This window comes from Simochromis diagramma, unplaced genomic scaffold (assembly GCF_900408965.1).
Source record: "Simochromis diagramma unplaced genomic scaffold, fSimDia1.1 OVJJ01000320.1, whole genome shotgun sequence".
Taxonomy (NCBI): domain Eukaryota; kingdom Metazoa; phylum Chordata; class Actinopteri; order Cichliformes; family Cichlidae; genus Simochromis; species Simochromis diagramma.
The window spans coordinates 2,586,948-2,602,153 of NW_024386773.1; the positions used below are offsets into that span (position 1 = coordinate 2,586,948).

The window sequence follows — 15,206 nt, forward strand, 5'->3', positions numbered from 1 at the left end:
AGATAATAAAAAGGCCAAATGGGCTCTGATATACAGGTTTGTAGGTCGGGTCATGCAGAACTGTTTTGATCCTGCTATAATCTCTTTATCCATTGTATGAAAACCACTGCAAAATGACTCATATTTCTTGGTTTGTGGCCTGGATGGAGTCAAATCATTGCCACAGTTAACAACTTCAGTCATTTCTTGAAATGGAAAAACTGGTGTTAGAAAATTTGGCTTTACCTGCCCAGGTGTGCGTTTCAGTTGGCAAGCTGCTGCTGCTGGAGTATTTATGGCTTTGTTCTTTAGACCAAACCCAGAACGTTACATCAGGGTTTTTAATGAGTTTCTCTTGCTGTTTTGAAATATTAGCTGAAGACTTGTAGCTGGCTGCTGGAGTAATGTCTGCTCCTCAGCGCTACCTTGGAGTCTGTCACAAGGGAGGGAAAGGAGGGCTCAGACTTTAACCGGCAGGGAACAATGCAGCAGATTATTAGAGCGGTTAAAGCCGTCTGTAACCTGCTCTCTGTGGCACTCACACGAGCTGAACTCTGGAGATGCCACAAACGGTCCTCGGGTTTATTGTCTCTGCTCCTTCCGTCATCGTTTTAACTGGCTGCTTTTTAAACCCCCCCCCCCCCAAGCCCTCCAGTCTCTTTCTGCTACTCTCGACCTTTATATGAACAATGGGGGTACCATGGTGATAGCCTCGTTACCCACAAAACTGTGTCGACAACGGCGCGCACACGGTGTTTAGTTCCCAGCCTGATGTTGTGAAGTGTTAGAGCAGAGGTTCAGCCAACCTACATTCTAAAAATGAGCGTGGAGTTTAATACTACAGCTAGTCCTCCAGTTTGAAATGAGGTATGAAGATTATTACGAACTGTTTATTCGGTATGGTCCAAAATAAGTAGTGAGCCCATAAATTGAGCAGGAAAATTACTACAAAGGCGTAGAAGCTGGTTTTCAGTGCCCTTCTTTAGGAAAAGAAGTGTTTTTTGGAACTACAGCTATTGCTATCTGTTGGCCTTGAGATGGATTCAAGGTTCCTCATTGGCTTTTCTTTGAACTGGTTCTGACAAAAGATAAGCTGTTCCACTTCACCAGACTCATTGACAAAAGTGGTAGTTTTTACCTCACAGTACACAAGAAACTCGAAACACTCAACGCTCAGTCTCGAGGTAAAAACAGTTTTCGTCTGGTAGCTTTCTCTGTCTCATTTGCACAAATCGAACTCTATCATCTGTTGTCTCACGTACAATTTTAATGTGAAGTTTAATGTTTATGTTCAGACTTTGAGTTATGTTCAGTGGATCGTTGCATTACACGTGGTCACGATTCCATATAAACACAGGAAACATGCACAATTTTAAAAAGTCCCTCTGATCCAGACAGTTTGATTTCTAGTCTTTGCTCTGAATCTGATCATAAAGTAGGGATGTCATTATATGGTCATGTACACACCTCTGTACAAACCTAATTGTCAGAGACAGCCAATCAGACAAAAGCTGCCTTAAATGGCAACTTTCATGAGTTGAGGGGCTGTGCAAAAGCTCGCTGTGGGAGAGAAAAGGATTGTCTTGATCTGTGAATCATACATTTCTCATGCATTGATGTAACACTTTTAGTTACTCACAAATTCTTAATGCAGAAAGTGTCACAGCTGGTGTGATTAAACAGTTAGTAAAGCTGGGTGGATATGTGAGTTGGGGGTAAAGTTCACTGGCAAAGTGTTTGCAGTTTGTAGTGACACACATACTTAAAGGTGTGGCATCACAGTCTGAGTGGGAAAGAAGGGAAGAAAGGGAGAAACCAGAGATAAGAAGCTGTATGTTAATAATTCATGCAGGTGGGGCGAGTGAGATGGACAGAGGAAAAGCAAATGTAGTTTGAACAATGAGAAACAGGAAAAGAGGGCTAAAGGACACAAAAGGGAGATAATAATTTTTAAAAAAATGTAGAAAGCAGGATGTCGCAATGCACACAGTCAAATGTTGTCACTGGGCGAGGCGGCAGCTCTGCAAAGCTCCACCTAAACCTGAGCTGTCGCAACATGTTGGGACCACAGCTGTCCTGCTGGCGGTGGAGCGGAGCTGAAGTTTCTCGGGGTGGATCACAGGATTTCCCACACTCTGTGGTGGCGTATTTAGCATAAGCTGTGTCGCGACTGTGTCAACAGCTCGCATTAAAACGCCAACACAGGCCATTTATAAGGCGTGGATAAAATGAAATGAGTCGTTTCGCAGAGGTAGACTGCGGCCTCGTGCAGCTCTGCTTCAAAAGAGCCTGATATCAGATGTTTTAATGGGATTATAAGCAGTTACTCATTAGAACAAGTTTTTCTGATTATCTCTGCTAGTGGCTTTGTATGAGTCAAAATGATCTTTATCAATATCTGTTCATCTTCAGTCTGAAACAAAATGTTTTTTTGTTTTTGTTTTTGTTTTTTTTTGTTTTTTCTCCTCTCCATCTAAGCCAACATCACCTCTCAAACAGAAGAGTTGAGCAGAAGCTGGATTAGATGAGCATATTAGGAATGGGGGCTCTCAGTGACATCACACAGATCCAGTACTCAAAGATAAAGTCTGAAACGGTTTCTAGAGCAGTCCAAGCCTGAGCTTTACCCTAATATGGCTTTCTTTGAGAGGCTGGAAAGTATGATGGGCAAAAGGTTTGACCTCAAACTATAAAACACTCTTTAAAGATGTTTAGTCCAATACTTTTTAAAATATTAATTACATTTGCTTTAACTATAAATGTATACACCATTATAAACATGTCTTCTCCAACATGTTCCTTTTACTTAAATATAACCTTCATTTAAATATCACACGCTTGCTTTAACAACTTGCTGCTGTTATGAGAGACTCTGAATAAAATGATTTTATCTGCTGTGGTCTGAACTCTGTGTGCAGCAGCTGAAGATGAACTCATGTTGCTGTGTGTGGTACCAGCTGGTACAGTAAGGTCTGGTTGATGTGAAATGTTACCCAGCAGCGCTTTGTTCAGACTGTGAGGTAAAAAGGTTTACAGCCACAGAAAGTCAGGAGCACGTTTGTTGCTGGCTTGCACTTCAGATCTGCAGCTAAGCTCAGTGTTGCACAGTTCTGTGAAATGAATTCTGCAGCGTGCCGCGTGAAATATCCAGTCCTGTGTGGCAGCAGAGGAAAGTGGGACACGTTGTAAATATGAATGTTGGTGGTTGGAGGTTAACGACAGTAGGATCTGGATCTGGACCCAGATCGGTGTGTGATATTTGTGTGAAGATGGGATTAAATGTGTCCCGGCTTACGGTGTTAAATTATCCTTACAGAAATTCCTGGATCATGATTTGTTTCCTCTCCAGTTAATTTTAAGTCCATCCAAGCCTCACTGTGGTAACTTGTTCTTGTAATTGCATCCATAACTTTGTAATCCTGCTAACAAACTGTACCAATCACAAAACCTCACTAACGGGGGAAAAATGAGCCAATAAACTTTTAATAAAAGGACAAATGGAGGGATGTGACGGACGGAGATGAACTTTTTATGGGATGGTGGTGCTTGGTGACATCCTAAAGGAGGGGGGCAAATAACTGATCTGAATCTAACCTGAGGTCTGCCTGTTTCTTTCAGACTCTAAAGCCATTGTAGATGGGAACCTGAAACTGATCCTGGGTATGGTCTGGACTCTGATCCTACACTACTCCATCTCCATGCCAGTCTGGGAAGGCGAGGATGAAGAGGTAACGTCCAGCTCGTGGTTTGGTTTTTAAAAATCACTTGTTTTTGTGGCTGTAAATGGAAAGTTATCTTCTTCAGGAGCTTGCTAACTGCAATGTGCTTTTGTATTCAGGCAGAGTCAAAGACACCCAAGCAGCGTCTGCTGGGCTGGATCCAACACAAAGTCCCCGATCTGCCAATCACCAACTTCAGCCAGGACTGGAGGGACGGCAAAGTACTGGGAGCACTGGTGGACAGCTGTGCACCAGGTACGCCTCGTTGTTCCAGGCTGTGCAGGAAGTTTACCGTAACAAACTTCATTAGCAAAAATTAATTACACTGTATCGTCAGATGGCATTTTTGGGTGAAGCTGGAACTATTTGGCATGCAGTAAGCCTGTAAGAGCAGCTTTCTCACAGCATGGGTGTGTTTCCTTTGGAGTTTAACCACACTGGTATTTTTAATTACCCTGTGTGTGAAATCGAAGTGAAACTCAGGCTCCATGTTTGTATGAATGAGATTCCTAAAAATGCCAAACTGAAAACATCAGAATTATAAACACTGTCTTTTAGATTACTTTTTAAACAAAGAATAATGTTGAGTTTTATCTTATTGTGTACAACATGCAAGTGTTGCTAATACAAGCTCAACTCTATGTAAACTAATTGTTTTGTTTCTGTTGTTTGCAGGCCTGTGTCCAGACTGGGAGACCTGGGATCCAGTCAGACCAGTGGAGAATGCCACCGAAGCCATGCAGCTGGCTGATGACTGGCTGGGCATCCCGCAGGTTGGTTTCCCTCCATTGTTTGCCGTCACTGCTCTGACCTTTAAATTAACCTTTAAAGCATTTTCAGTGACATTAAAAATTCAGGTGACGTCATTTAGTGCTAGAGTTTTTGTCTCCACCTCAGACACTCACTGTTACTTTTTTTTTTTTTTTTTTCTCTAGCTTTAGTTGGCTTTTCAAGTCAAACGCTTTGCTTGCTTTAGCAACCAAGTGTGAGGAATGCAAGAGGCTTTTAGTGTAAACAAGCAGATCACAATGGATGCAGTTCTTACAACACCATGCATTTTGTGTCACGCAGCCCAATCTGCTGTTCTGTGAGCTGCTGCCAGAGGTCAAGAGGTCAGAGGTCAAGAACATGATCAGATTATTATTTTCCTGATTTTTGCTGCAACACAGGAAGCTTTTTCATTTTTCAACACAAGCTTGGCTGAGGTTGAGGCAATGCAAGCCTAGAGTTTAACAGCTGTAACATTTCTGTAATGAAGAAACTTCACAGGAAGTGATTAGGAAAGTGTCTTCATCTTTTTGGAAGTGGGTACTTGGTGTTTTAGATGTTTGTTTGAGGATAACAAAATACTTTTCTCTCTGCAGCCTCATTTTTAATCTTAAGGAAAGAAAATGGTTGATACTTGATGTGTTTCCTGTTTCACCTCCAGTCAGCTGACACTCAAACAGAAGTCTTCTTTAGAGAGTAAACGAAAACACAAAGAAGCGCAGCGTCAGAGTTCATTCACATCCACATTTCCACCTGAAGTCATCACTAATGCTTCAGTGTCTGAAGCGACTGAGCCAGAATATCAGACTAAAGTAGTCTGTTTGCATTTCGATAGATGAAGTAGTCGCATATTTAATGTGAGCAAACCCCATTAGACCAGCGTTTCAAATTATGATGCAAGGGGTGTAAAAGTAACCCCTGTGAACCATAAGTTCAGGCTTCATACTTTAAACATTGGGACATTTTCCCCATAAACAGTCCGAATTGATGTTTTCCATGAACTTGACGACTCACTAAAACTGCTGAGTTTTCCTTAATCTGTTTTAAAGCTACTAGAATAGCTTTGAATCATTCTGTCCAAAATGATCTTTACGTGTCATATGTTGGTGCTCTTCTTCTGATTGGCTGCAGGTGTCTGCCTCTTCCTCATGACATCTTACAGATCCAAGAGTAGAAAAAAAAACAGCATGAAACTTGAAGTTTTGACAGAGGTTACTTCTACACACTGACATCATTACTTGAAACATTGCCCATGTTTAATTTATGCATCCACCATTGGGGGTGTGTGTGTTTATTCAGCATACACTGTGTACACCCTGTTTACACACACAATCCAAACAATGAGCTCCATTTTCCAGGTTGGTGACTCTTGGTTCCAATGAAAGGAAATATTAATGCTTCATTATTTTTAACAGCATGCATCAAACCTTGGTGCAGTAAAGCCCCCCCCCCCCTTCCTGTTTCCACATGACAATGCCCTCATGAACAAGGCCTGGCGCAGAAGGAAATGGCTTTCCCAGTTTGGTGTGAATGAACTTAACTCATCTGTAGAGATGCCTGAAATGAAACCAGCTCAATAAATTTGGGTTAAAAAAAGTGACATCTCCTCATGCAGCGCCAGCATTGGATCTCATTACTGCTCTGGTGCATAAATGGTTTGTAATTGGAAGGAAATGTGAAACCAACAACAGATTATCGCCTTGTCAAAATCTCGTTCGACTATCACATGTTCGTCTATTAGCTTTTTTCCTTTGTATCTAGTTTGACTGCCTGTGTGGTTGTTGCGCAGTTTCAGATTCTGACTGATTACTCGGTAAAAGATCGTATCCTGAAGCTACCATATCATGTAGAGATGACTGCAGATTAACGTGGAAATGGCAATCTGTCAGTTATGTGTATCAGTTTATCTTGTGATAGGAAATGTCAAATGTAATTCATTTTGTTTATTTCAGTTAAATTGCCATATTTATGAAGATGGTGCAGAGTTTCTCAGCTTTTAATGCCAGTCTTGTGTCTGAGCAGGGAAAAACAAACAAATCCTGTTAGTTATCATCAGATAACCACATGTGAATGACATCCTCAAGAACTAAACAGAACAGGAGATGTTAATGTGAGATGTGTGGTGGTAGAAATAAACACACACTCTCAGAGACTCTGCTTTCCTGTTTACCAAACCAGAGTGCTCAGGGAAAGCTGCCTTCACACTGAGAGCCAAGTTCTGACTTCTAGGGACAGTCGGGTTTATTTATTTTGGACCAGCTGTAAACGGTTTGTGCGATTGCAGGTGATCGCTCCAGAGGAAATCATCGACCCCAGTGCGGACGAACAGTCGGTGATGACCTACCTGTCCCAGTTCCCCAAAGCCAAACTGAAGCCCGGAGCTCCACTCAAACCCAAACTCAACCCCAAGAAGGCCCGCGCATACGGACCGGGTACGCTCACAAACTTGCAACACAAAATAAAGATTTTAACACTTCTGAAAACACTCGAGTTCATCTGGTTACCGATTCAGTAATTTGTTTTTCTCACTGTGTTTGAGCACTTGACACGCTGCGAGGAAACAAGCAGCTATAATCTAAACAATGGGCTGCACTCACATCTGATCCACACAAACACAAGGTGGTGAGGTCAACATTTGTTCTTTAACTTGGACTGTAAGTGAGGAGGAAATACCAGGAAATTAATAACAAGGCAACACAGACGCCAACACACCCACAGCAGCTACAGACTGACGGCTTGTGCTAGGAAAAACAAAAGGACAAAAGATTTAAATATTTATGAAATAATAAATGAATAATTATGTGAGGAGCAGTCTGTGTGCTGCAGCAGCTGCTCCCTCACAGGATTCTTGTCTAGAATTTGAAAATTGCAGTATTTGAATGCTTTCAGCTGAGCTTTTAATCTGTGGTCAGAGATGAACTAGCGAGAGAGCATGTTAATAAGGACAATTTGAAAGGGAAAAGTAAGGACACCCGTTTGTGACAAAATGTGAAATTCAATTAAAACACAATACGTCCAGATTAGTAAATGTACACCCACTCATTATGGAATCTGATGCTGGACTCTGTAAATCAAACGGTGCACATAGAAGAACCCTTAATCACTCATGTCACTGTAAATCCATCCTATGTGTGTTTGTGGTTCAAATATGTGTGCAGAAGGTTTTGATTGGGATTAAATGTGCCGCTTGTTGATCTCTAAAGTTCCTGAATTGACCGTCGTCCTCTGCAGGTATCGAGCCCACAGGGAACAGAGTGCTGCGACCTGCTGTCTTCACAGTGGACACATTCAGCGCGGGTCAGGGGCAGGTCACGGTCTACCTGGATCATCCAGACGGCACAAGAGAGGAGGTAAAATCCACCTCCGCATTATAGAGTAGCATCTAATGACAGGCATAAACATATTTTGCTTTATGGATATGCATTTTTGTTCTTGGACTGTGCTGGGCAACCTAGAGAGCCAAAGTTTAGGGGAAAAAAAAAATAGTGAAATTGTGTTTATAGCTGTTTAACTTCACAAACGCTAAACTCATGGACCTGTGTGTATACTTTATGCTTTTACTTCCTTTTAATTGGTCCCCCTTTTAACTACCTCAAACTTGCATGACATCCACTTGCATTTGTGTCGATCAGCTGAATGCGGAGCTTAACGAGGGCAAGAAGACGTACAGTGTCACCTACATTCCTCAGGTCATGGGAGCCCACCAGGTAGGCTTTGTTTTGACTGTGAACACGTTATTATAATTGAATCAGGACAGACGAAACCCACTTTCTGTGTATCGTGGGGCAAGTATTTATTAAAAAAAACAAAACCTAAAGGTTATTGTTCCTCTCAGCAGATGTTTAATTAGGAATTATAACTTGTGTAATACGCTAATTTGCTTATGTTTCAACAACAGAAAAATGACCAGCAGATAAAAGCAGTGTATTAGTCAAATCTTTGGAATTAGAAAACACTGTCACCTACCTAGAAAGTGTTCATTTTCACCACGTCAGGTTTTATGATATTGTTATTGATTATTATTTTAATTGAATTTTTTTTTAAAGCAGAATCTAGATAATTTACTTTTAAATTGTTCTAGGTCACTGTGTTGTTTGCGGGCCAAGAGATTCCCAAAAGTCCCTTTGAGGTGAATGTGGATAAAGCACTTGGAGATGCTTCCAAAGTCACAGTGAAAGGCCCGGGAGTCGAACCTGTGGGCAACATCGCCAACAAACCAACTTACTTTGACATCTACACTGCAGGTAAGAGCAGTCGGACACAAGAAGAAAAATCACTCTTTAAAATGTTTCTACATACAGAGGTGGTGTTTTTATGGAGAATCAACATTGATATTAAAAAAAATCATCACTGTAGGTGCCGGTACAGGAGACGTGACAGCCATGATCAAAGATCCTCAGGGCCGGCAGAACACTGTGGAGGTGATGATGGAGGATAAAGGCGACAGCGTGTACCGCTGCACTTACCGACCCACGCAGGGTGGACCGCACACAATCACAGTCACCTTCGGAGGCGTTGGAATCCCAAAGAGCCCCTTCAGTGTGGACGTGGGCCCCGGTGAGTACATTGTTTTTCCCATTATCTATTGCACAGCTTAAATCCTTTAAATGAAAGAGTCATCACCTGTTTACTTGTGCTGTCTCATTCACTGGCAGCCTGCATGCCGGGAGCGTGCAGGGCGACAGGTCGAGGTCTCCAGCCGTCAGGTTTGAGGGTCAAACAGGTCGGTGATATCAAGGTGGACACCAGGAACGCTGGCAGTGGAGAACTGAAAGTGACAGTCAAAGGACCGAGTGAGTGCGGTTAATATCTTAGAAGCTTTTAAGAGAAGTGAAATAAGCTCAGACCTAATAACAAAGAGCCACCTTCAGAAGCTCATTGGCCCAGTTTCATACAGACACTGCAGTTTTTGTCTATTTTCAGTTTAGTGACTTCACACCATGAAGCCCCCTGGTGTGGTCAGGACTTTCATGCTTTCTCTGTTGGAGGATGAACTCTGAGTGCTGGTAGTCTGGTCTTAATCACACATAAGAACCAGATGAGATGACGTGTTGTAATTTACTGTCAAGATTGGAGTGATAGAAAACAGTATAGGAAATGTTTGAATCAGGCCTCAGTTTGTAGAGTACTGCAGTCCTCATTACACCACATAGATCTACTTTTTTTTTTTTTTTTTTTTTTTTTTTTTTTGTCTGTGACTTTAGAGACAAATAACTTCCAGGCTTCATGTTGTATCCACCAGCTCAGTTTCCATTGTATGTTTCTGGATGTTTGTTTTCCAAAATGTCACATTGCTATTTCAACTGTGATCTAAAAGCTTGTTACTCACTCGGTTTTATTTATATAGCCTCATATTACAGCACAAGTTTGTCCCGTTCCACGATGTGCAGACATATCACATTATCCGTGTGTGGTTTCAGAGGGCGTCGAGGAGCCAGTGAAGCAGCTTTCCAGTCAGGATGGGGTGTTCTCCTACGAGTATCACCCCAGCAGTCCTGGGAAATACATCGTCTCCATCACCTGGGGAGGTCAGCACATCCCAAAGAGGTGAGCTTGTATGCTGCGTGTTTCACGGCATTACCTCATCTGATCTGAATGACTGGGTCTCCTGGGGCCTCAGGAGACCTCATGTTCAAGACCTCGTTTTCTTTTTGTCACCTCTCTGTGAAGCAGATTGCTTTTCTTTCTTTTTCTTCCCTCTTTCCTTGTGTGAATATTAGTAATGGTGTAGGGTTTCTGAGAAGCAAAGAACATATATCAGAAGATGTACATGAATCTGAGGGATAAAACTGAACTGTGTGTAGTTCAGTCTTAAAATCTAGACCTCTTCACAGGTCACAACAGGTCAGAAATTTCCCTCAGCCTTCACATCTTTGGGGCAGGGGAGTTGAGAACCCCTTTAACAGGTTTCTGTTTTGTTTCATCCGGCACTCACCATTAGCTCGCTAAACTAAGCTCAGAGGAAGAAACTCCTTTATATAAGGAATATAAACTATAGCTGATCTTGAATCTCACCAGTGTCTGTAAGTCCAGATGTGGAGAAGATGGATGAGCCGAGAGGCAAAACTCCCAGGCATAGGTAGTCCGGTGACCTCAGCCTTCACGTAATGCCTCTGTACTGCAGTGCTTTTATTCATTATTTCAGTTTAAAACTTCCAAATTTTGGAATTTTCTACTGAAGTGATGTCTGCCTGCCCTTTAATTTAAGATTGATGCTCAAAAGTATATAGATGTACATTGTTGTTGTTTTTTTTTTTTGTTGTTGTTTTTTTTTGTAGTGACCTCTTTGGCCCAGTAAGCATAGTCATGCTTTGTGGCATTGGTGGGCATAAGTTTCAAAAGGCTAAGACAAAACTGGGAAAGTGGAACATTTAAAGGGGAAAAACTGTAAATCCACACAGGCAGTTTTATTTGGAGAGCAACAGACATGAACTGCAGACTCTGTGCACACACACTGTAACTGCAGTGTCGGGTTTCAGTCCTGTGGGGCACTGTGGTTGGCTTGTTTGTTGACAGTCTTTTGGGTGATTTCAAACTGTGTAGCGGTATTTAGACGCACGCACACACATACCATGCTGTTTTTTATGCATATGTTGTGACATTACCAAAACAGCAGCACACTGTGTGATCTGATTTATTTTTATTTTTTTTCCCCTCTCCAGTCCATTTGAAGTAACAGTTGGTCAGGAGGCGGGGCCTCAGCAGATCAGGGCCTGGGGTCCAGGTTTGGAAGGAGGCATTGTGGGTAAACCTGCCACCTTTGTAGTGGAGTCCATTGGCACCGATGTGGGAGTGTTGGGTGAGTGATCACACCTGGTTCAGGTTCACCTGTATTTATCAAGCTGCTGCTGAACCAGCAGGAGACATCAAATCTTTTCATCAATCATAATTTCCTTCACTACATCCATAAACCTTCTCCCGAAGGGGGATTGGGCTTTGAAAACAAGTGAAGGGGTTAAAAATCGTACGCTACATATAAAAGATGGATGTTGCCACTTCAGTACTGGTTGCAATTTTGAGCCTGAAATGTTACCACTGAATGTATCCAACCTGCAGTTCTTTACACCCTCACTAACTTAATCTAACCTGCTGTGTCTTCAGGTTTTGCCATCGAGGGACCTTCACAGGCCAAAATCGAGTGCGAGGACCAAAATGATGGGTCATGTGACGTTCGTTACTGGCCAACAGAACCTGGCGAGTATGCCGTCCATGTGACCTGTGATGAAGAGGACATCGAACACAGCCCCTTCATGGCCTTGATCATCCCTGATAACAACACTAGCTTCCCAGATAAGGTCAACGAGACTCTGAACACACAAGAGCACATGTTCAGGTGTTTTTAATTGAACAATGAACACTTAAGTTGGGGGAATGACTTTTGTTTTGCGTTTGCAGGTCCAGGCTTACGGGCCGGGGCTTGAGAAGAGCGGCTGTGTCGTCAATCAGCCTGCCGAGTTCACTGTGAACGCTGAGCATGCTGGGAAAGGACCTCTGAACATCACAGCTCAGGTCAGAAGCAGAAATCCTGCCCCAAACTTTTAGGGATATATTATTATTATTATTATTATTATTATTATTATATTATTATTTTTTTTTTTTTTTTTTTTTTTTTTTGCAATAATGCCTACCATTATAAACAAAGATTAGCTTAATATTTGTTCACCTTTAAGTTATATTTTTTTAATTACTGTAAGAAAGTTTCCAAACATGACTGTGGGAATAAACGTGTGGAATTCGTTTTTGCATCCAGTTCCTCGTAGTTTGATCATATGGTGAAGTTCATGTTGGTTTATGAGCTACATGTAGATGAACTAAATCAAAGTTCACAGGTTGCATGCAAAGTGTGCGAGTGCAGTTAAATGTGCTATGCTTAAGACATTTTTGACCATTTGCCACTCAAACTGCTTAGCCATGGGGGTGACCCAGTTTTTGAAGCTGTTAATTCAATGTGGTGTTTTGAGTGTGAAACCCTGAGATCAGACCCAGGACCCAGGGAAGACTTGCTGCTTTGGGTCTGCTTCGGTGTCACCCTGAAGATGGTGGTGGGAGTCTGCTTAGCCCTGCTGAATAGACTGCCAGGAAATGAATGAACAAATGGATGAAATGTGCTTTCGCTTGATGTGGTTGTCAAGTTTGTCTGCCTGCTTAGTTCCTGGTGCTGTTGTCTGTCATGTGATTGAACTATGTTCACGTTACCTATGGTTTCATAACAAATCCTTCAATTAAAGAAGCTTTAATCAGAAGATTTCCCATTATAACAAGAGAAAACGATACCATTTAATTCATTCAAATATATTTTTTGTACCCATCTTTGTCCTATTGATTAACGGACTTCCTGTTTGTTTGTCAGGACGCAGAGGGACTTCCTGTGGAGGTCAAGATGAGGAGCAAAGGTGATGGACTGTATAGCTGCTCCTACACACCCACCTCCTCTCTCAAGCACACTGTGGCTGTGTCCTGGGCGGGAGTCAGCATCCCCAAAAGCCCCTTCAGGGTAAGCAGCCAATCACAGAACCCCGTTACTACAGGAATTGATAATTCCCTGCCCAAATCTGAGCATCTTGCCATGGCAGAAAGCATCAAGGTTGTTCAGTCGGAGCATTTAATTAAGACAGAGAGAGTAGAAGTTGTTCAGTCAGAGCTGAAGGTAAAAAGTACAGATGAGAGCCGCAAAACTAAGAGGCCTCTGATTATCGTAACTACATCTATCGAGGAGAGGTACACCTCGTAGTTTAGGTGCACAGAGGTTCATCGTACAACAAAAAAATTAAGAAAAACTTTAAATATTATGAGAATTAAACACTTCACATGAAGAAATGGTAAACTGAGATGCATGGATAAGCCTGTAACTCAGTAGATTGCTCATTACATTTACATTCAAGTATCTGGTATTCAATATACCTTCATAAATGTGTTCAGTGGACGTGGGAGGATATCTGTAGTTTGGGTTAGTGAGTTTTTCTTCGTCAAGGAAGCAAACCTTTCTCTCAGCGTGTATCTGTAAAGCGTCACAATCATCAACAGATGGTTGTTAGAGGAAGCAATCAATATCCTGTGTCTGATCAAAAATTTAGTAGAAGCTGAAATGTTTTTGATTTTTCAAATGTTTTAGTTTACACTGTTCTAATGAACTCCGTCATAGTACTGTTGTCACTGTAACTGCTGTTTGTCCTTCACATTCTCACTTAAAACCCCTAATCTTAAAACTTGTTATGTAGACTCTTGATGTAACCACAAGACACTAACCAGTCTTCTGCACTGTAACCACTGTCCATGTATTTTTATTTTTTGTGTAACACTTTTTGGGTTTGAGTCCCACCTGAAAATCACTCACCTGAACCTTTCTGATCCCAGCTACAAACCAGCTTTGACATATCAGCAGTCATCAACTCCAAAATGTCAGTACTCTCCATATAAACCAGCCAGATTCATGGGTCATAACCCTTAAGAAGAATCCTAAACTGAATTTGCTCAAACGTTTTAGGCAGTGCTCACTAAATAGTCTACAATGTAATGACCCCTGTGGTGCTATATACCAATAAATATCAGTTTTGTGAGCTAAACTTTATTCTTTGGGTTACAGACAAAACTCCAGTTTTGATTTAAAGAAAAAAACAAACTCTTTACTGTAAGTATTAATGATGTCACAGAAACGAGGGCTGCTTTTTGGCATCTCAGATTTTGATTTTGGCATGAAGTGAGCAGCAGCCTCATGATGGCATCGCTTTCAGGACTACATTCAGCCTTTTTAAGTACATGCACTTAAGATTTAACTACATTTCTAATGTTTGGTTATCATTTAAAAGTAGACTTCTTCAAGGGGGTGGATCCTTTTTTAAAACTTAATTGGATTGGATTAGCAAAATACTAATGTCTTAGTCACAAAAGTGGTTTCCTGTCAGAAAATTGAAAGATGAAAAATGTTTTCTTTTCATTTTTGACAAACTAAAAATGTAGGAGAGATCATGCAAAAGTAACTACACTAGCAACTCCCATCATTGGTATAAACGTGTCAAAGCCTTCAGGCGTAGCTGGTTTGAAAGATTTTGACATTTTGGATTTAGCCTCAGTTTACCAGAAATTATAAGACTCAAAATAATGAACTCTAAAGAATGCTGTCATTCTTTAGAGTTCACATTTATACTCTGCAAAGCCAGAGAGGTTCAGATAAGTGAATTTTTAACAGCATGTTTGTTGTTTTTCCTCCTGTTAAATGTGTTCATGTTCAGGGAAAACCTTTTCATTCCATGTGTGTATTTAATGAGATCAACACAATCTTTCAGTGTAAAGTTGCTGACGTGTGCAAGTCATCCACATCAAACATACGTTCTGAACACAGATGCAATTGACCCATGATTTTGAGTATCAGGGCAAAACTGAGAGTGAAAAGGTTTTCTTTTTCCATTCATGTTTACTAACCAGTCTGTAAACCTTTTATTTTACTTTTTGAAATCATTGTTTGAGTTGCTGCTGTTTGTTTTGAAGCAGTTTATCGGCTCTCTCCTTCTCTTTGATACAAGTTTAGTTCCACATACATTACACATAAGTCCCATGAGAAACTGCCGCAGAGTCTGAGATTCATGAAGATCCCAGCAAGCATGAAGAGCAGGCAAAGACATTCAGCTTGTTGCACGTCTGTTATCCTTTCAAAGTGTTTAGGGCTAGACTAGACTTTCAGAAGCTTTTGTAACAACCTGACTGATTTCTGTAGTGTTCACGGTGGTCCATAAATCACTTCAG

At 41.4% G+C, this 15,206-nt stretch overlaps 1 protein-coding gene across 1 annotated transcript in view; it reads left to right on the plus strand.

Moving 5' to 3' along the window:
• Window positions 1-15,206, plus strand: part of LOC120716106 (filamin-B) — a 64,715-nt gene that overhangs the window by 24,875 nt on the left and 24,634 nt on the right. The window contains 14 exon segments of the mRNA XM_040003488.1: window positions 3,598-3,707; window positions 3,818-3,953; window positions 4,374-4,471; window positions 6,751-6,898; window positions 7,698-7,816; window positions 8,099-8,173; window positions 8,548-8,710; window positions 8,823-9,023; window positions 9,122-9,259; window positions 9,887-10,013; window positions 11,129-11,265; window positions 11,568-11,761; window positions 11,862-11,975; window positions 12,817-12,960. Coding sequence (XP_039859422.1) covers window positions 3,598-3,707; window positions 3,818-3,953; window positions 4,374-4,471; window positions 6,751-6,898; window positions 7,698-7,816; window positions 8,099-8,173; window positions 8,548-8,710; window positions 8,823-9,023; window positions 9,122-9,259; window positions 9,887-10,013; window positions 11,129-11,265; window positions 11,568-11,761; window positions 11,862-11,975; window positions 12,817-12,960 — 1,904 coding nt within the window.